The sequence below is a fragment of the Equus quagga genome, chromosome 14 (genome assembly GCF_021613505.1).
Source record: "Equus quagga isolate Etosha38 chromosome 14, UCLA_HA_Equagga_1.0, whole genome shotgun sequence".
Lineage (NCBI taxonomy): Eukaryota > Metazoa > Chordata > Mammalia > Perissodactyla > Equidae > Equus > Equus quagga.
In genome coordinates, this window is record NC_060280.1 from 22621194 (window position 1) to 22643492 (window position 22299).

The 22299-nt window shown below is 54.2% G+C and overlaps 1 protein-coding gene across 1 annotated transcript in view; it reads left to right on the plus strand.

The window, feature by feature from the left end:
• Positions 1 to 22107, plus strand: part of DCHS1 (dachsous cadherin-related 1) — a 35716-nt gene extending 13609 nt beyond the window's left edge. Inside the window, exons 2-21 of the mRNA XM_046685222.1 lie at positions 1100 to 3000; positions 8754 to 8942; positions 9040 to 9271; positions 9403 to 9639; positions 10288 to 11313; positions 11535 to 11728; positions 11937 to 12033; positions 12136 to 12293; positions 12490 to 13354; positions 13438 to 13677; positions 13771 to 13896; positions 14522 to 14731; positions 15754 to 16632; positions 16757 to 16870; positions 17043 to 17254; positions 17337 to 17491; positions 17678 to 17808; positions 17924 to 18207; positions 18566 to 18704; positions 19035 to 22107. Of these exons, the coding sequence (XP_046541178.1) occupies positions 1219 to 3000; positions 8754 to 8942; positions 9040 to 9271; positions 9403 to 9639; positions 10288 to 11313; positions 11535 to 11728; positions 11937 to 12033; positions 12136 to 12293; positions 12490 to 13354; positions 13438 to 13677; positions 13771 to 13896; positions 14522 to 14731; positions 15754 to 16632; positions 16757 to 16870; positions 17043 to 17254; positions 17337 to 17491; positions 17678 to 17808; positions 17924 to 18207; positions 18566 to 18704; positions 19035 to 21646 (9882 nt within the window). The 5' untranslated portion in view covers positions 1100 to 1218 and the 3' untranslated portion in view covers positions 21647 to 22107. The remainder of the gene's footprint in view (positions 1 to 1099; positions 3001 to 8753; positions 8943 to 9039; positions 9272 to 9402; positions 9640 to 10287; positions 11314 to 11534; positions 11729 to 11936; positions 12034 to 12135; positions 12294 to 12489; positions 13355 to 13437; positions 13678 to 13770; positions 13897 to 14521; positions 14732 to 15753; positions 16633 to 16756; positions 16871 to 17042; positions 17255 to 17336; positions 17492 to 17677; positions 17809 to 17923; positions 18208 to 18565; positions 18705 to 19034) is intronic.
• The last annotated feature ends 192 nt before the right edge of the window (positions 22108 to 22299 follow it).

Here is a 22299-nt window from a genome sequence, read left to right on the forward strand (position 1 = left end):
AGTGCCATTGCCTGGATTCCCATAAGTGTGTTATAAGGGTTGTCCTCAGATAACTGGCCCATCCACATACCAAAGGACAGCAGTAGTGATCTTCACAAAATGTAAGTCATATCATGGCATCCCTTAAAGTGCTTTCCTGGCTTCCATTTGCCCTTCCTTAGTCAATTCATTACCATGGCTTATGAGTCCCTGCCCCATTTCATGCCCTCTGCACCCAGCACTCTACACCTCACACACATTGTCCCCTACCCCCCAAACACTCTCAGCCCTTTCTTGACTGTAGACTCTAAGCCTTCCCACGTTCTGTTCCCTCTTCTGAAAGCTCTGCTCTCCTTTCTTTACCCACTTTTCTGCTTCCTGTTGCCTAGCTAACACCTACTTATGAAGTAGATCCCGACCTGAATGTCACTTCCTCAGAGAACCTCTCCCTGACATCCGGCAGTCAGCCCTCTTCTCTGCCCTCACAGCTCCCTGTACTTCTCCTCACAGCCCTTACCACACTTGGAATTACTTGTCCAAGTCCTGGACTGTAAGCCCCGTAGAGCCAGGGACTCTTTCCTTTATTCACTGAGGTGTCCACATAGCAGGCTGTCAATCTCTTATTGAGAGGAGAAGGAAGTGGGGCTAAGGAAAAAATATCTATAAATAAAACAGGAGGGCCTTCAGCATATTTAAATGCAGATAGATGGCTCCAGCAGACAGGAAGAGTTGATGATTCAGATAAGATTACCAAGCACATGGTTATTGAGGTGAGTAGTAGTCCTGAGTGAGAAGAAAAATGAGAAAGGATTGTCTATATTTTAAAGTCTAGAGATAGAAGGAAGGGAATCTGAGGACATTCAGACCTGAACAATAGGAAGCAAAACCATCTGCTGAGAGAGGGGTGGTCGGGTAAGATCCGGACTCGCCAGGGAAAGACTGGAGTGGGTCCTGAGGAGTCCTGAAGCAGGACTTCCTAGGCCCGAGATGGGTGTGAGACAGCACAAGGGCCCTGCTAGGGGCCTGAGCATGCCTGAGTCTTGATGTGGCGTAGACCCCGGTCTCCCTGGACTGTTGCTCCCTCCCCTGTCATGTCCTTCTTTTTCTGCTTTTCTCCCAGGTCAGGAAGCTGAGCTGGAGCCAGGGCCCGAGTTGGACCAGATCCAAAGCCTGAGATCAGGCTGGGCCCAGAGCCTGGCCTGGAGCTGGAGCCCAAGCCAAAACTGGACTGCCCCTGTCATGCAGAAAGAGCTGGGCATCGCGCCTTCCTGCACTGGCATGCAGAGCCCCAGGCCTCTCTCGCTGCTACTGCTGCTGCTGCTGGGAGCCACAGTGCCAGGCGCTTGGGGTCAGGCCGGGAGATTGGACCTACAGATTGATGAGGAGCAGCCGGCAGGTACACTGATTGGGGACATCAGTGCAGGACTTCCGGCAGGCACGGCAGCACCTCCCATGTACTTCATTTCTGCCCAGGAGGGCAGTGGCGTGGGCACAGACCTGGCCATTGATGAACACAGTGGGGTGGTCCGGACTGCTCGTGTCTTGGACCGTGAGCAGCGGGATCGCTATCGCTTCACTGCAGTCACTCCTGACGGTGCCACTGTGGAAGTTACCGTGCGAGTGGCTGACATCAATGACCATGCTCCAGCCTTTCCTCAGGCTCGGGCTGCCCTGCAGATACCTGAGCATACAGCTCTTGGCACCTGCTATCCACTGGAGCCTGCTCGTGATGCAGATGCTGGCCGTCTAGGAACCCAGGGCTATGCACTATCTGGTGATGGGGCTGGAGAGACCTTCCAGCTGGAGACACGCCCTGGTCCAGATGGAGCCCCAGTGCCAGAGCTGGTAGTTACCGGGGAGCTGGACCGAGAGAACCGCTCACACTACATGCTGCAATTGGAGGCCTATGATGGTGGTTCACCCCCCCGGAGGGCCCAGGCCCTTCTGGACGTGACACTGCTGGACATCAATGACCATGCCCCAGCTTTCAATCAGAGCCGCTATCATGCTGTGGTGTCTGAGAGCCTGGCCCCAGGCAGTCCTGTCCTGCAGGTGTATGCATCTGATGCTGATGCTGGTGCCAATGGGGCTGTGACTTATGAGATCAACCGGAGGCAGAGTGAGGGTGATGGACCCTTCTCTATTGATGCACACACAGGGCTGCTGCGGTTGGAGCGGCCACTGGACTTTGAGCAGCGGCGGGTCCATGAACTGGTGGTGCAGGCACGGGACGGTGGGGCTCACCCTGAGCTGGGCTCAGCCTTTGTGACTGTGCACGTGCGAGATGCCAATGACAATCAGCCCTCCATGACTGTCATCTTCCTGAGTGCAGATGGCTCCCCCCGAGTGTCCGAGGCTGCCCCACCTGGCCAGCTCGTTGCTCGCATCTCTGTGTCAGACCCAGATGACGGAGACTTTGCCCATGTTAACGTGTCCCTGGAGGGTGGAGAGGGCCACTTTGCCCTAAGCACCCAGGACAGCGTCATCTACTTGGTGTGCGTAGCTCGGCAACTGGATCGGGAAGAGAGGGATGCCTATAACTTGCGGGTTACTGCCACAGATTCAGGCTCACCCCCACTGCGGGCTGAGGCTACCTTTGTGCTGCATGTCACTGATGTCAATGACAATGCTCCTGCCTTTGACCGCCAGCTCTACCGACCTGAGCCCCTGCCTGAGGTTGCACTGCCTGGCAGCTTTGTGGTGCGAGTGATGGCCCAGGATCCTGACCAGGGCACCAATGGTCAGGTCACCTATAGCCTGGCCCCTGGTGCCCATAATCGCTGGTTCTCCATTGACCCCACCTCAGGCATCATCACCACGGCTGCCTCACTGGACTATGAGTTGGAACCTCAGCCACAGCTGATTGTGGTGGCCACAGATGGGGGCTTGCCCCCTCTCGTTTCTTCTGCCACAGTTAGTGTGGCCCTGCAAGATGTCAACGATAATGAGCCCCAGTTCCAGAGGACTTTCTACAATGCTTCACTGCCTGAGGGCACCCAGCCTGGGACCTGCTTCCTGCAGGTGGGTAAGCTCTGCACACAGTGGGATGCTGTTGTGGGCAGGAGTGGATCAGAGGGTCACAGGGGACCTCACAGCAGGAACCAAGCCTTGCAAGTGCATATGTTTATAGTGACTTATGCCAGAGGATTTGGTCCCATCCTGTGAGCTCCAAAGTCTGTGCAGAGGGTGAGGGTTAATAAGAAGATGAGAAAGCAGGTTGCAAGAGCTAGGCCAGGTAATCTTGGCAGTTGAGGTAATTAAGATTGGATCTAGAGAAAAAGTATCTTGTGGTGTGAGGAAGTGAGAGAGACTCTGTAAAGTCTCAAAGCTGTTCTGTACACCCGTGTAGTTCCTGCTCCCCAAAGGAGATGCCAGCATTTACAGAGCCTTCCAAGCCTTTTCCAGTGCTGGGCTGTGCTGGAAGAATCCCCTATCCTTGCCCTTGGAGCTAAGCCTTGATGGGACACTTGGGCTCAGGCTCAAGGATGAGACATAACAAGAATTATCCAGTGAGAGCCCGACGTCCAGAGCAGGAAGCCCTCTCAGAGGAAGAGGCAGGAGCCCTGGACAGACTCTGGGTGCCACAGAGTGCCTGAAAGTCAGGCCTGGAGGAGATGGAGAGAGCATGAAACTGGAGAAGCAGGTGTCAAAGCCAGATTGCCGAAGTCTTTGGACGTCAAGCTGTTGGGGGTTAGGACTTTACTTGGAAGGTAAAGGAGGTCGCTGAACTTCTTTGAACCAGAAAAGGGCATGCTCTGATTGTTTTGGTTTAGTTTTTTTTTTAAAGACTCTATGTTTTGGGGAGCAGTTTTAGATTCACAGTAAAATGAGAGATTTCTCATATATCTCCTCCTGCACTCAGGCATAACCTCCCCCATTATCAACATCCCACACCAAAATGGCATATTTGTTACAATTAATGAACCTACACTGACACATCATTATCACCCAAAATCCATAGTTTACATTAGGATTCACTCTTGATTTTGTACATTCTATGGGCTTGGACAAATGTATAATGACACATATAATGTATATGTATAATGGACATATATAATGACCTTCATTATAGTATTATACAGAGTAGTTTCACTGCCCTAAAAATCCTTTGTGCTTCACCTATTCATCCCTCACTCTTCCCTACAGATTGTTTTTTTTTTAGGAAGCTAACTTGCTTTAAGGGCAAAGGATGGATTGGATCAGTGGGTAAGTGATACATTCAAGAATTAACTTACCCACTGTAAGCCTGGCACTGTGCTGGACCCTGGAAACAAAGAAAGGAGACAGTCTTGTTCCCAGGCAGGTCCCAGTCTAGACAGGGAGACACACCAGTAACTAGTGCTCCATCAGGTGGCATATGAGGTGCTGTGGAAGCTCAGAGGAGGGGCCATTGAAGAACCAATGAGACTTTGCCAAATGGATAATATAAGTGTGTGAATGGAGACTCCAGGCCTACAGAAAGAGCTGCAGAACACTGTGATGTGTTCAGAGGGCTGCATTGTTCAGGTTGGCCTCAATTGTGTAAGAGAAAGAGTTGAAGAGAGATGTGACAAGATAGTAGACAGGGATCAGATTACAAGCTTTGACTTTATCTTAAAAATCATAGAGAACTGGGGCTGGCCCATTGGCACAGCAGTTAAGTTTGCACGTTCTGCTTCGGCAGCCCAGGGTTCACCCATTCGGGTCCCATGTGTGGACCTACGCACCACATGTCAAGCCATGCTGTGGTAGGCGTCCTCCATATAAAGTAGAGGAAGATGGGCATAGATGTTAGCTCAAGGCCAGTCTTCCTCAGCAAAAAAGAGGAGGATTGGTGGAAGATGTTAGCTCAGGGCTAATCTTCCTCAAAAAAGCAAAAAAATCATAGAGAACCAATGAGGGGCTCTAGACAAATCTGATATATCTTTTGGAAAGATTGCTTTGGCTGCCCCCTGGAGTATGGATGCAGAAGAGGAGACTGGAGGCATGGTGGCCTCTTAAGAGATTAGTACTTGAAGTCTTTGTGTCTCAGAAGTCCACCAGACCCCTGAGTATCTTCTCAGGGGCTGCCTATTGGCCTAGACTTCCAGGCTGACCCCCTGTCTTCTGACCAGACTCTGAGTATTTGCCTGCATGCTGCTGTCCAGCTCCCACTCACTCTCCCATGTGTTTATTCTGCCTCTTGGCCCAGGACCAGTAGGCTATGGTTTCCAAACTTCTTCCTCCTCACTAGTGCCTGAAGTAAAAGTGCAACTCTCCAGGGGGTTTCCTGGAGTTTTTACTATTAGTAACCCTAGAGGAAGCAGGGATAAAAAAATGATCATTAGATGTTCATAACTGTTACAAGAAGTCTTAGTATTTAATTCATTCAGTATACATTTATCGAGCATCTACCATGTGCCTGTCATTGTATTAAGGGCACAGCATACAGTAATGAATGAGTCATCCCCTGCTACTTCACAGAGTTTATATTCCAGCAGAGAGATTCATCTGCAAAGAAACAGTTTACTGCAATAAGAAAACTCCCATGATGGGGATATATGTGAGGTTCAGATAGGCAGTATGAACGTTTTCCCAAAGGAACGGACAGAGAGCTGAGACTCAAAAGATGAGCAGGAGTTTATGAGGTGTTCAGACAGGAAGGGTTCCAAGCAGAGGTGACATGCCCAGAGGAGTGGGAGAGCCTGACTTGTCCAAGGGCGTACAAGTAGCTCACTATCTCTCTGCAGTTTAAGGAGTTAGATGGGAGAGTGGGAGATGAGACTGTGCAGGTAGGCCAGACGGTGAGGAGTCAAGCCAAGCCAAAGAGTTTGAGCATTTTTCTTTAGGGAGCATTGAAGATTTTTCAGTAGGAGAGATCATATTTGTTTTCTCAAAAGATGCTTTTGGTAGTCAGTGTAGAGCAGTGGTTGACATCTAGGGGAGATTTTGCCTCTGGAGGGGACATTCGGCAATGTCTAGAGACGGTTCTGATTGTCATAATTGGTGGGATACTACTGGCATCTAGTGGGTAGAGGCCAGGGATGCTGCCAAACATCCCATAAATGCACATGACAGCACCACAACAAAGAATTATCTGGTTCAAAATGTCAATTGTACCAAGGTTGAGAAATCCTGGTGTAGAGGACAGATTGGAGAGTCACACATCTATGAGAAAGGAATTACAATAGTATAAGAGAGAGACAGCTCAGGCCTAAGTCAGGACAGTGAAACTGGTGATGGAGAGGAATAGACAAATAGGAGAGATAATGAGGATTTACTTAGTCCCTGGTTGATTGATATACCGGGAGAGGAAAAGGGAAGAACAGATTTCTGGCTTGAGCAACTACATGGATGGAAGAGTCATTAGAGAGGGGTTTGGAATGATCATGAGTTTAGTTTTGGACAGGTTGGATTTAAGGTGCCTGTGGGACATCCAAGTAGAGATGTTGAGCAGGCATCGGCATGTACAAGCTGGGGCTCAGAGGAATGGTCTGCGTCAAAGGATGGACGATGGTCAAAGCCATGGAAGTGGAAGAGAAGGCCCTGAGAGAGCATGTAGAGTAAGAAGAGGCCAAGGAGAGAGTCCAGGGAACAAGAATGTGTAAGAACAGGCAGAGGAAGGGGAGGTGGAGAAAGGCTGTGGAGTAGGGAAGCAGTGGGAGGAGAAACAGGAGAGACACCTGGGAAGGTGGTCAGGGTGGGGCAGATGCAGTAAGTTTGTGGTCTGGTAAGAATTTTAGAGAGTTCACAGATAAGGGTCTTTATTTTCTCCTTGAAATAGTGTGTTTGATGAGAGCTAGTGGTGGGATGGGGACAAAAGGAAAAAGATAAGGTTAGTTATAGCTTTGGGCAGAGTGGGAGAGGGAGCTGACCAAGGTTGGACTGTGAAGCAGGGCTGAGCAACTGCTGAAAATAGAGACTGCACATTTGCAGTGGAACCTCTGAACAGGGGCTGCACAGGCCAGGAAATTCACTTCTGCCTTGGTCATTTCCAGTCAATGGCCTGTGCGCCTTTGGGGGTCACTTCCTGACAACTTCCCCTGACCACTATTTATTGCTTTCTTCCTGCAGCAAGGCAGAGGGCAAAGGTCTTTAACAGCTTCTGGAGATGGTGCTACAGCTGTGCTGCAGCCTGCCCGATTGATGCAGGGGGAAGTTTGTCTCCTGGGATATCCGGGCCCACAGCCACAGTAAAGAGTTGGAGCAGAAGCTGTTTCCAGAGTTCAGCTGTGGCATGGTCTTTGTGTCCCAGGAGGGTAAACAATGGCACAAATCACTTCTGTCAAGGGCCTAGGCAACAATCAGAAGTCCTTGGCCAGCCTTCTCTCTGAGCAACATTTTCTGGCTAAGAAAGGGCAACTCTCCAGCTTCCTCTTAGAGCATAGCATGACCCTGAGCCCTTGTATCCACAAAGAGCACTTTGTCACAGGCTACGGCAGTAAGCACCAGCTAACCCACTGTTGAGGGCCTAGTGTGCACCCATTGTATAAAACTTAGTTTGAAAGAAGTTTTTATTGTAAGGCAAGGCAATCAGAATGTCCATTTATTCAATGAACAAATATGCATAGAGTACCTACTATGTGCCTGGCCCTCTCCTGGGCTCAAGAGCTCTCAGAATGGTGTATCCTGCTGATCTGGCTCTGAAATGTTCAGAGGCTCCTGACATTGGTGTCCAATCCTTCATCTTTTTCTGAGCCAGTCTTAGAGATGCCTGAGAATTAATCAGAAAAGCCTTCCCCTACTTAGTTTTGGGGAGCTCCCAGGACTTAATGACCTCAGTATTGTCCCATAGACTTGGCAGTTCTCACTTCCAGTGAGGTTGGCTTGAGAGGTGATGGGATGCTAAGGGTGCATGAGCCACATTCATAAATCCATAGAGCAGACCCTGATCACCTCAGTGATTAGATCCCAGTATCAATCAGATCCCACTCTGCACTGACCAAACTTAATAAAGAACAGGCCTATGACATCAGTCTCTACAATTCTGTTGGTCAGCTGGTTCTCTGCTTGGAGTGATTATGAGACTCGGTCATTAACTCCCTGTGATCCACCTGGAATTAGCAGTCACAGCTCTTAGCACTCTTCTTAGTAAGTGCAGTTGGTCCTTATCATTTGCAGACTCTGTATTTGTGAATTCACCAAATCTAAAATTTATTTTAACCCTCAAATCAGTACTCACAGAGCTTGTGCAGTCAATCCTGGACATGCACAGAATGATGAAAAATTCAAGTCTCCTGACTTGCACATTCGCAGCTAAGGTCAAACAAGGCAATGCTCTTCTTTCATGTTTCAACTTTTATATTGTAAACCAGGGTCCTTTTTGCAGTCTATTTAGTACCACATTTTTCACATTTTTGTGCTTTTTGTTTAGTGATTTTGCTGTTTAAAATGGTCACCAAGTGTAGTGCTGAAGTGCTGTCTAGTGTCCCTAAGCACAAGAAGGCTGTGGTGTGCCTTATGGAGAAATGCATGTATGAGATAAGCTTTGTTCAGATAGGAGCTATGGTGCCATTGGCCATGAGTTCAATGTTAATGAATCAACAATATGTATTAAATAAGGTGTCTTTAAACAGAAACACACATAAAGCAAGGTTAGGTATTGACCAGTGGACAAAAATGTTGTGACCAGAGGCTCACAGGAACCTAACCCAGGTGCTGAGGTCTGGACTGGGTTTGAGTTTGGCCCATGTCCTACTAGTCCCCTCTATGTGTCCACCATCCAGAGATTCTGGGCAACAACTGGCACAGGGCTACTTAGCTCTGGTTTTTCTAGCCAAAAAGATGGGGCATCACTCACCCCATCCTCTCCCTAGGTGACAGCCACAGATGCAGACAGTGGCCCATTTGGCCTCCTCTCCTATTCCTTGGGTGCTGGACTTGGGACCTCAGGGTCTCCCCCGTTCCGCATTGATGCTCACAGTGGTGACGTGTGCACGACCCGTACCCTGGACCGTGACCAGGGGCCCTCAAGCTTCGACTTCACAGTGACAGCTGTGGATGGGGTGAGTGGGCAGACTGTGGGCAGGTTGGGGCATTGGGGTAGGGCATTCACCAGGGCCAGACAAGGCCCTCCTGACTTATGGCTGCCTATCTCACCAGGGAGGTCTGAAGTCCATGGTATATGTGAAGGTGTTTGTGTCAGACGAGAATGACAACCGCCCTCAGTTTTATCCACGGGAGTATGCTGCCAGTCTGAGTGCCCAGAGTGCACCAGGCACAGCTGTGCTGAGGGTGCGTGCCCATGACCCTGACCAGGGGCCTCATGGGCGACTCTCCTACCACATCCTGGCTGGCAATAGCCCCCCGCTCTTTGCCTTGGATGAACACTCAGGTGAGGATCCTCCCATTCTCAGGGCCTCCCAACCCCCCTCCCCACCTACCTAAATAATGTACTGCACCCCCATAACCCTTCCAGCTCTATTCTGTTTCCTTATACATCTCTGCTTCTATCCCTTCTCCCAGGGCTGTTGACAGTAGCCTGGCCCTTGGCCAGACGGGCCAACTCTGTGGTGCAGCTGGAGATTGGGGCTCAGGATGGAGGTGGCCTGCAGGCAGAGCCCAGTGCCCGAGTCAACATCAGCATTGTGCCTGGAACCCCCATACCACCCATATTTGAGCAACTACAGTATGTCTTTTCTGTGCCAGAGGATGTGGCACCAGGCACCAGTGTGGGCATGGTGCAGGCACACAACCCACCAGGTATCATTTATCATTATGCCCACTTGGTGCCATAGCCAGACACTCCAACATAACCCTCGAGCTCCATCCCAAGGTACCCCAGAGTATCACACCACAGGTAGCCCCCAAGCAAAGCACTCTGGTTCCAATCCCAGCAACTCCTGGGGCATGGTGCAGGCACTCTGCTTCATCCCCTAGCGCATGAACATCACCCTAGTGCCACCCAGCTTCTCTGCTAGCACTTGCCTCTCCTCCTAATACTTTGAAAGACACTGGTGTGGGCACTGCCTAGCCCCTCTTTTCTTTTTTTTTTTTTTTTTAAAGATTTCATTTTATTTTTCTTTTTCTCCCCAAAGCCCCCCGGTACATAGTTGTGTATTTTTAGTTGTAGGTCCTTCTAGTTGTGGCATGTGGGATGCCGCCTCAGCATGGCTTGATGAGTGGCACCATGTCCGCACCCAGGATTCGAACCAGCGAAACCCTGGGCCGCCGAAGCAGAGTGCGCGAATGTAACCACTCAGCCATGGGGCCAGCCCATTTTTTTTTTTTAAGATTTTTTTTTTCCAAAGATTTTTGCCTAGCCCCTCTTGGTATTGGAGTCTGGGCCCCAACTCAACAGGCGCCCCGGTGCTCCCCATCTCTTTCCTGACCCCTCTCTCCTCCTCCTAGGTCGCTTGGGGCCCGTGACCTTCACCCTATCAGGTGGGGATCCCCGAGGACTCTTCTCCCTAGATGGGGCCTCAGGGCTGTTACAAACACTTCGCCCTCTGGACCGGGAGCTACTGGGACCAGTGCTGGAGCTGGAGGTGCGGGCAGGCAGTGGAGTACCCCCAGCTTTCGCTGTAGCTCGGGTGCGTGTGCTGCTAGATGATGTGAATGACAACTCTCCTGCCTTCCCTGCACCTGAAGACACAGTGTTGCTGCCACCAAGCACTGCCCCAGGGACCCTCATCTATACGCTGCGGGCTCTGGACCCTGACTCAGGCGTTAACAGTCGAGTCACCTTTACCCTGCTTGCTGGGGGTGGCGGGGCCTTCACCGTGGACCCCACCATGGGCCATGTGCTGCTTATGGGACCTCTGGGGCCCCCAGGGGGGCCTGCCCATGAGCTGGAGCTGGAGGCCCGAGATGGGGGCTCACCACCACGCACCAGCCACTTTCGACTGCGGGTGGTGGTACAGGACTTGGGGACCCGTGGGCTTGCTCCGCACTTTGACAGCCCTACCTACCGTGTGGACCTGCCCTCAGGCACCATCCCTGGAACTCAAGTTCTGCAAGTGCAGGCTCGAGCACCAGATGGGGGTCCTGTCACCTACCACCTTGCAGCAGATGGGCCAAGTAGCCCCTTTGGCCTGGAGCCACAGAGTGGGTGGCTATGGGTGCGGGCAGCACTAGACCGTGAGGCCCAGGAGTTGTACACACTGAAGGTAATGGCAGTGTCTGGGTCCAAAGCTGAGTTGGGGCAGCAGACAGGCACAGCCACCGTGAGGATCAGCATCCTCAATCAAAATGACCATAGTCCCCGCTTGTCTGAGGAGCCTACCTTCCTGGCTGTGGCTGAGAACCAGCCTCCAGGGACCAGTGTGGGCCGGGTCTTTGCCACTGACCGAGACTCAGGACCCAATGGACGTCTGACCTACAGCCTGCGACAGCTGTCAGAAGACAGCAAGGCCTTCCGCATCCACCCCCAGACTGGTGAGCACTGGGACCCAAATTCTGAGACCCCATAGCCTCATCCTCAGACTGGTGAACACCCAGACAGGATCCCCAGACCCAGGCCACAAGGACCAGGAGTGAACCTGGAGTTTTGCCCTAGCATTCCCTTCCATACTCCCCAAACCCCAGCCTCTCAGCCATAGGCCTCAGGCTCTGCATCCCTAGCTATTCCATACATGATCTCTATCCTGCACTCACAGGAGAGGTGACCACACTCCAAACCCTGGACCGGGAGCAGCAGAGCAGCTACCAGCTCCTTGTGCAAGTGCAGGATGCAGGGAGCCCACCCCGCAGTACCACAGGCACCGTGCACATCGCAGTGCTCGACCTCAATGACAACAGCCCCACTTTCCTGCAGGCTTCAGGGGCTGCTGGTGGGGGCCTCCCTATACAGGTATGTGAAGCAGCAGGACCCTGCCGTGAAGAAGTGTGAGAGGGAATGGGAGTCTCCCTCTATAGGTGTAGGTATGAGAGACTGCCTCTTAGAACAGATGTGAGAGCAAAAAAGCGGCTCTGCCTGCACACAGGTGAGGGGAACTCGATCCTGAGTTGTCTCAAGAACAAGAAGGAGACAACTGTAGGTGAATGGTGTCTCCCCACAGGTACCAGATCGCGTGCCTCCAGGAACACTAGTGACGACTCTGCAGGCCAAGGATCCGGATGAGGGGGAGAATGGGACTATCCTGTACACATTAACTGGTATGGGGGCTAGTGAGAAGGGAGTTGGTGGGCGATGGTATGTCCTAATGACCTACCCAGCTCTGAGACCCAAGCCCTCAACCTTGCTCTGCCTGTCCTCAGGTCCTGGCTCAGAGCTCTTCTCTCTGCATCCTCACTCGGGAGAGCTGCTCACTGCAGCACCCCTGATCCGAGCAGAGCGGCCCCACTATGTGCTGACTCTGAGTGCTCATGACCAAGGCAGCCCCCCTCGGAGCTCCAGCCTCCAGCTGCTGGTGCAGGTATGGCTGCCCTTCCTTCAATCTGTCCCCTTCCCCTTCACCACGCGCTGTGATTCCGCCTCCAAGAGCTCCACCTTCATGGGGCCTTTCCCACTCTAGTTAGCTATTCTGATCACCCTGCTACGCAGCGGGACAGCCGAGACTCCCTTTTAGACGAGTCCCCCTGATTCCGTCCTCCCTCCCCGGTCCACAACAGGTCCTTCCCTCAGCTCGCTCAGCTGAGCCCCCGCCGGATCCCTCAGAGCCAGACCCGGCGGCGCCCGTGCCTGTCGTGCTGACAGTGACAGCAGCCGAGGGGCTGCGGCCCGGCTCCCTCTTGGGCTCGGTGGCGCCGCCAGAGCCTGTGGGGGTGGGCACACTCACCTACACACTCGTGGGCGGTGCCGACCCGGAGGGTACCTTCGCGCTGGACGCGGCTTCAGGGCGCTTGTACCTGGCGCGGTCCTTGGACTTCGAGGCGGGCCCGGCGTGGCGCACGCTCACAGTGCGCGCCGAGGGGCCGGGCGGCGTGGGCGCGCGGCTGCTGCGAGTGCAGGTGCGAGTGCAGGACGAGAACGAGCATGCGCCAGCCTTTGCGCGCGACCCGCTGGCGCTGGCGCTGCCCGAGAACCCCGAGCCTGGCGCGGCGCTGTACACTTTCCGCGCGTCGGACGCCGACGGCCCGGGCCCTAACAGCGACGTGCGCTACCGCCTGCTGCGCCAGGAGCCGCCCGTGCCTGCGCTGCGCCTGGACGCGCGCACCGGGGCGCTCAGCGCACCGCGCGGCCTGGACCGGGAGACCACACCCGCTTTGCTGCTGCTCGTGGAAGCCACCGACCGGCCCACCAACGCCAGCCGTCGCCGCGCAGCGCGCGTTTCCGCGCGCGTCTTTGTCACGGATGAGAATGACAACGCGCCCGTCTTCGCCTCGCCCTCACATGTGCGCCTACCCGAGGATCAGCCGCCTGGGCCCACGGCGCTGCATGTGGTAGCCCGGGACCCGGACCTGGGGGAGGCCGCACGCGTGTCCTATCGCCTGGCAGCTGGCGGGGATGGCTACTTCCGGCTACACTCCAGCACTGGTGAGTTGGGCCCGAGGGTGGGAGAGTGTTCATGTGGAGGGAGTCTTGAGGATTCCTTACAGTTTGGCCTACTGCTCGCCCAGGAGCGCTGTCCGTGGTGCGGTCCCTGGACCGCGAGCAGCGAGCTGAGCACGTACTGACGGTGGTGGCCTCCGACCACGGCTCCCCGCCGCGCTCAGCCACGCAGCTCCTGACTATCAGCGTCGCCGACATCAACGACGAGGCACCCGCTTTCCAGCAGCAGGAGTACAGTGTCCTCTTGCGTGAGAACAGCCCTCCTGGCACATCTCTGCTCACTCTGCGAGCAACAGACTCTGACCTGGGTAAGACTTGGGGGGATGAGTTGAGAGAGAGATGGACTGGGGCAAGAAAGGATATATTTACTCTCTGATCTCCCTTCATGCTGCCCTCCTCAGGGGCCAATGGACAAGTGACTTATGGAGGCATCTCTGGTGAAAGATTCTCCCTGGACCCAGACACTGGAGTTCTCACAACTCTTCAAGCCCTGGATAGGGAGGAGGAGGAGGAGATCAACCTGACAGGTACACGTTGACAGGACCCCAAAAGACTAGTTGTTGTAAACACCAATGTAACATGAGTAGGACCCTCAAAGTACCTTCTAGAAGCTTCCACCTATCACAGCACCTTCTGTTATATTTTTGGATCTTTTTGGAGAGTGAAGAGTTCGACAGAGTGCAAAGTGAATTGACTTCTAGGCTGTTACCACTGTGATCGCATAAACTCTCAAATGCATAATGTCACAGCTCTGCCCTCTAGGATTCCCTCAGATTATACTGCAGCCATTTCACAGATATTGAGCATCAGAGAGGTTAAGTGACTTGCTCAAGCTAACACAGCTTGGAGGTGGCAGAGTGGTATCCAGATCTTTGGATACCTCATTTAGTGCCTTTTGTGTCATACCACCACTAATCCAGGATACATCTTGCATGCATCAAGCGTAGGAGGTGGGAAGAAAAAGACATCTTCTGACACATGTATATTTATCTGTGCATGTACATATGTAGGCACCTGTGTACTCATGGGGTGTGGAGAGATGGATGTTTTCTGGTTTATGTGTGCCTGGTGAACTTGTGTGAACTCTATGTGATGTGGGTTTCTCCATGGGATGGGAACAGACGAGATCTCATTGATTTTGCTTCCCTACAGTTTATGCCCGGGATGGGGGTTCACCTCCACTGTTAACCCATGTCACGGTGCGAGTGGCTGTGGAAGATGAGAATGACCATGCCCCAACCTTTGGGAGTGCCCACCTCTCCCTGGAGGTGCCCGAGGGCCAGGACCCCCAGATTCTTACCACACTGCGGGCCTCTGACCCAGATGTGGGAGCCAATGGGCAGCTACAGTACCGCATCCTGGGTGAGAACCGTCCCACACCCACTAACTCAGCACCCACTTGCCCAACCTTAGTCCTCGTTGGCCTATGTCAGACTCAGGTAGTGTGTCTGGGTCTCCTTTTCCTTCTCTTTCTGTCCTCCACTTTTTCTTTCATGCATATTTCTATGCCTCTCCAGCCCTTTATCTCCCTCTATTTCTGTTTTTATCTTCTGTTTCTTTTTTTTTCTTTCTTGTCTCTCCCTATAGAGCAGTTGTTCTCAAATTTATTGGTCTCAAGAACTCTTAACTTTCTTAATTTTTGAGAACCCTAAAGAGTTTTTGTTTATATGATATTGTTTATTGATATAATAATGTGATATTATATTATTATAAACATATATAGTAAGTACATTATATCAGTATTTACTGTATTAGATATTAAAGCTAAGAAAAATTTAAAATATCATTGCAAAACAAGCCAGTGAAGCATACTGCTTGCCATATTTCTGCATAGGCACAAGGAAATATTAGGATTCCAAATAACAATTTGTTGGACAGTAATGAAGTTGTAAAGATTCTAGCAGGTGTAACTGAAGGTAAGCAGAAAAAACTGAATGAATCTCTGAAAACACACATATTTATGCTCTAAACTTTCTACCTAGAATATTCTAGAAAACACAAGAATACATAAGCATGTATTCCATTAACCATCCAAGTGATAATGTCATCACATGTCATGTAGCATCTGGACTCCACTGTATATTTGTCAGATAATGAGAATGAAAAAGGCATATAATATCCTGGTATTGCTATGAAAACAGTTTTGATCTTATGTACTCCCTGAAAGGGTCTCAGGGGATTCCCAGGAGTTCCCAGTCCATACTCTGAGAACAGCTGCTTTATACTATCTTTCTTTTATCTTCTGTGTTTCTCTTTGTTTCTCTGCCTTTTTCCAAGTTTCTGTCTTTCTCTCTCTCTCATATTCTTTGCTGTTGCCTGTAAATTACTCTCACTCCCATGGACTGACACATGTATGTTATATGTGTGCATGCCCTTCTTTGCAGATGGGGACCCATCAGGAGCCTTTGTCCTAGACCTAGCCTCTGGGGAGTTTGGCACCATGAGGCCACTAGACCGGGAGGTGGAGCCAGCATTCCAGATGAAGATAGAGGCCCGTGATGGAGGCCAGCCAGCTCTCAGTGCCACTCTGCTTGTGACAGTGACAGTACTGGATGCCAATGACCATGCCCCAGCCTTCCCGGTGCCTGCCTACTCTGTGGAGGTGCCTGAGGATGCACCTGCAGGAACCCTGCTGCTGCAGCTACAGGCTCATGACCCTGATGCTGGGGCCAATGGCCATGTAACCTACTACCTGGGTGCAGGTGCAGCAGGAGCCTTCCTGCTGGAGCCCAGCTCTGGGGAATTGCGCACAGCCGCAGCTCTAGATAGAGAGCAGTGTGCCAGCTATGCCTTTTCCGTGAGCGCAGTGGATGGTGCAGCTGCTGGGCCCCTGAGCACCACAGTGCCTGTCACCATCACGGTGCGTGATGTCAATGACCATGCACCCACCTTCCCCACTAGTCCCCTGAGGCTGCGCCTGCCCCGCCCAGGCCCCAGCCTCAGCACCCCCACCCTGCCTCTGGCCACTCTTCGAGCTGAAGACCGAGATGCTGGTGCCAATGCCTCCATCCTATACCGGCTGGCGGGCACACCACCTCCTGGCACAACTGTGGACTCTTACACGGGTGAAATCCGTGTGGCCCGCTCCCCTGTAGCCCTGGGCCCCCGTGATCGTGTCCTCTTCATTGTGGCCACCGACCTTGGCCGTCCAGCTCGCTCCGCCACTGGTGTGGTCATTGTTGGGTTGCAGGGGGAGTCTGAGCGTGGACCTCGCTTTCCCCGGGCTAGTAGTGAAGCCGTGCTCCGTGAGAATGCACCCCCAGGTGGGTCCCCAACCCTGTCTCCCAGATTTGTATCCCTCGATGGGCTGGGGTTACTTGCTAAAAATGTCTCCCAAACTCCTTCAGTCTAGTGCTCACAGTCCAACCATTACCATCTTTTCTGCAGGGACTCCCATTGTCTCCCCCAAGGCTGTCCATGCGGGGGGCTCCAGTGGACCAATCACCTACAGCATTCTCAGTGGGAATGAGAAAGGGACATTCTCCATCCAGCCTAGTACAGGTGAAAGGCAGGAGCAAGGGGCTCGGGGAGAGGACAGGCTCCTGGGGGAGCTCCTCTTTGGGCCTGGGGAGGCTCAGGTCGGGGAGGGGCTGCCCTTAAGTAATGGGCCTAAGAGAGGGAGGCTCCAGGGCAAGCAAGGGGGCTGTCAATGATGCATTCTGCCTACCCCCAGGAGCCATCACAGTTCGCTCAGCAGAGGGACTGGACTTTGAGGCAAGCCCACGGCTGCGACTGGTGCTGCAGGCGGAGAGCGGAGGAGCCTTTGCCTTCTCTGTACTGACCCTAACCCTGCAAGACGCCAATGACAATGCTCCCCGCTTCCTGCGGCCCCACTACGTGGCCTTCCTGCCTGAGTCCAGGCCTTTGGAAGGGCCCCTGCTGCAGGTATGGGATATGAAGGGAAGATGAGGGGCAGGGCTGGTTGAACTTGCCCAGGCCAGTGCCAGCAGCCTCCTACTCCTACCAGGTGGAGGCAGATGACCTGGATCAAGGCCCCAGTGGACAGATCTCCTACAGTCTGGCCGCATCCCAGCCAGCACGGGGATTGTTCCATGTAGACCCAGCCACGGGCACTATCACTACCACAGCCATCCTGGACCGTGAGATCTGGGCCGAAACACGGTGAGGCCTGGTTCTGTAGACCCTGATACCTCATACTGGGTCTGTCCAGTTTCAAGCCCTGCCTTGAATCCCCCTCAATTCCTAAGCCACATCCTTGAGCCTTCCAACTCCCAACTTGTCCTGAGGCTTCCTAGCCCTGCCCAGGGTTCTCCCTTATCCCCAGGCCCCACCCCTGATTGTGTCCAGGCTGGTGCTGATGGCCACAGACAGAGGAAGCCCAGCCCTGGTGGGCTCAGCTACCCTGACAGTGATGGTCATCGACACCAATGACAATCGCCCCACCATCCCCCAACCCTGGGAGCTCCGAGTATCGGAAGGTGAGGGCTGGGTAAACTGAGAGGTTCAAAAGGTGGTAGGGTGGCACTGTTCCACATCCTGGGGCTCCAAGAGTGCCTGGCACCATGCCAAACACACTTGCCTCATGTATTGCAGATGCACTATTGGGCTCAGAGATCGCACAGGTCACAGGGAATGACGTGGACTCTGGACCAGTGCTGTGGTATGTGCTGAGCCCCTCTGGGCCCCAGGATCCCTTCAGCATAGGCCGCTATGGAGGCCGCCTTTCCCTCACAGGCCCACTGGACTTCGAACAGCGTGACCGCTACCACCTGCAGCTGCTGGCACATGATGGGCCTCATGAGGGCCGTGCCAACCTCACAGTACTGGTGGAGGATGTCAATGACAATGCGCCTGCCTTCTCGCAGAGCCTCTACCAGGTGCTGATGCCCACAGATGTCCCCAAACCTGGGCCCAGGGTTGTTCACTTTGGAGAGAACTGAGAAGGCTAGAAGTGTCTGGGGTGGCCTGGGCATTGGAACTGACCTGGGGATGGAGCTCTGGAGATGGGAGGGTCCCATGTTAAAGCAGCCTTCCAAGTCCTGGGAACTGTGTCCAGATTCTGCATCCTGTGCATAAAACTGAGAGAAGGTGAGTAATTTGAATACTAGAGAGTATGGGCTTCAAACTGGAATGGATGCCAAGCAGGGCTCATAGGACCAAGCCGCAGAACATAGGCTGAGTGGGCAGCAGGGCAGCTAGGAAGCTTGGCCATAAACACTTGTCTTCATACCTCAGGTAATGCTGCTTGAGCACACACCCCCAGGCAGTGCCATTCTCTCCGTCTCTGCCACTGACCGGGACTCAGGTGCCAATGGTCACATCTCCTATCACCTGGCTTCCAGTGCTGAGGGCTTCAGTGTCGACCCCAACAACGGTGCGTCCTTCCTGGGATCTGACCCCCTCTATTTGACTGTGTTGGGCCATATTCTGACCTCATTCCTGGAATTTATTGCCTGAACTCTTAACTCCTGGATCTCTGACCCAGGGAGGACATTTTTCCCCCTTTGTCTCTATTTTAAGCTGTGGCTGCATGTCTAGAAGCTGTTCCTTGAATCCTGGAGGCCATTCCATAATCTCCCAGCACACAGGCCATTCCCTGGAGTCTGATGTCTGAGGCCACTTCCTAGGCCCTGAAGCGTCACCCGTCTGCTCACCCACAGCCTCTGCTGAATGCATGTTTCTCTCCATTCCCTTCTCATCTCAGGGACCTTGTTCACGACGTTGGGAACAGTGGCCTTGGGCCGTGAGGGGCCAGGAGTGGTGGATGTGGTGCTGGAGGCACGAGATCATGGGATGCCAGGCCGGGCAGCACGAGCCACAGTGCATGTGCAGCTGCAAGACCAGAACGACCATGCCCCGAGCTTCACATTGCCACACTACCGTGTGGCTGTGGCTGAGGATCTGCCCCCTGGTTCCACCCTGCTCACCCTAGAGGCCACAGATGCTGATGGAAGCCGCACCCATGCCACCGTGGACTACAGCATCGTCAGTGGCAACCGAGGCCGAGTCTTCCAGCTGGAACCCCGGCTGGCTGAGACTGGGGAGGGTGGTGGACTAGGCCCCCGGGCACTGGGCTGCCTGGTGTTGCTTGAGCCTCTAGACTTTGAAAGCCTAACCCAGTACAATCTAACTGTAGCTGCAGCTGACCGGGGGCAGCCACCTCGCAGCTCAGCTGTGCCAGTCACTGTCACTGTGCTGGATGTCAACGACAACCCACCTGTCTTCACCCGAGCATCCTACCGCATGGCAGTACCAGAGGACACGCCTGTTGGAGCCGAGCTCCTGCACGTGGAGGCCTCCGACGCTGATCCAGGCCCTCATGGCCTCGTGCGTTTCACTCTCAGTTCAGGTGACCCTTTGGGGCTCTTTGAGCTGGATGAGAGCTCAGGTGCCTTGAGATTGACTCGCCCCTTGGACTGTGAGACCCAGGCTCAACATCAGCTTGTAGTACAGGCTGCCGACCCTGCCGGGGCACACTTTGCTCTGGCACCAGTGACCATCGAGGTCCAGGATGTGAATGACCACAGCCCAGCCTTCCCGCTGAGCTTGCTCAGCACTAGCCTGGCAGAGAATCAACCTCCAGGCACTCTTGTGACCACTCTGCATGCAATTGATGGGGATGCTGGGGCTTTTGGGAGGCTGCGCTACAGCCTGTTGGAGGCCGGGCCAGGGCCTGAGGGCCGTGAGGCATTTGCACTGAACAGCTCAACGGGGGAGTTGCGGGCACGAGTGGCCTTTGACTATGAGCACACAGGAAGCTTCCAGCTGCTGGTGGGTGCCGCCGATGCTGGGAATCTCTCAGCCTCAGTCACTGTGTCAGTGCTGGTGACTGGTGAGGATGAGTATGACCCAGTATTCCTGGCTCCAGCTTTCCACTTCCAAGTGCCAGAAGGTGCCCGGCGAGGCCACAGCCTGGGTCATGTGCAGGCCACAGACGAGGATGGAGGTGCAGATGGCCTGGTGCTCTATTCTCTTGCCACTTCTTCCCCCTATTTTGGCATCAACCAGACTACAGGAGCCCTGTATCTGCGAGTGGACAGCAGAGCACCAGGCAGTGGAACAGGCACTTCTGGGGGTGGAGGCCGGACCCGGCGGGAGGCACCACGGGAGCTGAGGCTGGAGGTGGTGGCACGGGGGCCTCTCCCTGGTTCCCGGAGTGCCACAGTGCCCGTGACTGTAGATATCACCCACACTGCACTGGGCCTGGCACCTGACCTCAACCTGCTATTGGTGGGGGCTGTGGCGGCCTCCCTGGGAGTTGTGGTGGTGCTTGCACTGGCAGCCCTGGTCCTAGGGCTGGTGCGGGCCCGTAGCCGCAAGGCTGAGGCTGCTCCTGGCCCAATGTCACAGGCAGCACCCCTGGCCAGTGGCTCCCTGCAGAAGCTGGGCCGAGAGCCACCTAGCCCACCGCCCTCAGAGCACCTCTATCACCAGACTCTCCCCAGCTATGGTGGGCCAGGAGCTGGAGGACCCTACCCCCGTGGTGGCTCCCTGGACCCTTCACACTCAAGTGGCCGAGGCTCAGCAGAGGCTGCAGAGGATGATGAGATCCGCATGATCAACGAGTTCCCCCGTGTGGCCAGTGTGGCTTCCTCCCTGGCTGCCCGTGGCCCTGACTCAGGCATCCAGCAGGATGCAGATGGACTGAGTGACACGTCCTGTGAGCCACCTGCCCCTGACACCTGGTATAAGGGCCGCAAGGCAGGGCTGTTGCTGCCAGGTGCAGGAGCCACTCTGTACCGAGAAGAGGGCCCTCCAGCCACTGCCACAACCTTCCTCGGGGGCTGTGGGCTGAGCCCTGCACCCACTGGGGACTATGGCTTCCCAGCAGATGGCAAGCCATGTGTGGCAGGTGCGCTGACAGCCATTGTGGCTGGTGAGGAGGAGCTCCGTGGCAGCTATAACTGGGACTATCTGCTGAGCTGGTGCCCTCAGTTCCAGCCACTGGCCAGCGTCTTCACAGAAATCGCCCGGCTCAAGGATGAAGCTCGGCCATGTCCCCCAGCTCCCCGTATTGACCCACCACCCCTCATCACAGCTGTGGCCCACCCAGGAGCCAAGTCTGTGCCCCCCAAGCCAGCCAGCACAGCTGCAACTCGGGCCATCTTCCCACCAGCCTCTCACCGCTCCCCCATCAGCCATGAAGGCTCTCTGTCTTCAGCTGCCATGTCCCCCAGCTTCTCACCTTCACTGTCTCCTCTGGCTGCTCGCTCACCCGTTGTCTCGCCATTTGGGGTGGCCCAGGGCCCCTCAGCCTCAGCACTCAGCGCAGAGTCTGGCCTGGAGCCACCTGATGACACGGAGCTGCACATCTAGCTGTGGCCCAGGCTGGGCCCCGACCTGGGATGCGCACAGTGTCCCCAATGCAGGCCCCATCTGAGCCTGCCCTGGGCAGCCTCGGACCATGACTGGCCATGGGGGAGGCCAGCTCCCCATCCCAAATTCCTCCAGTGGGGGCAGGTCCCACGTCTTACCCCGGCCCCATCAGAGCACCAGCATCACAGAAGCCCTGTTGGGCACTGACCTGTGGCCAGGTCCAATGTGGGGAGAAATATGAAGGAGGCAGCAGCCCTGGGCTCTCCTCAGTGAGGGCTTCCTGCCCTGCGCCAGCACCTTGAGATGGAGCTGAGACTTTATTTATTAGGGGGTAGGGGGATGGGGGGAGGTCTCTCCAACCTGTTTGGGCCCAGCTCCTTTGGGTTTCACTGGCACCCCTGCCCCTACCCAGAACCAAGTGCCAATTCTCACTCTGGAGCCTTAATAAACTGCAGTTTGTATCCAGCGTCTGGGTCTGTTCTGTGGGGATGGGGTTGGGGGATGATTGGAAGGCACCTGGCACATGTGGACACCTCAGGAGGCACAGAAAGGTGGTGGACATAGGGGCATCTGGGGTGGGGATGGCACTGGGAGCACAGGCCTAGCCTGAGGCTGACTGTCCCATCTCTCTACAGTCCACCTTTCCCTCTAGC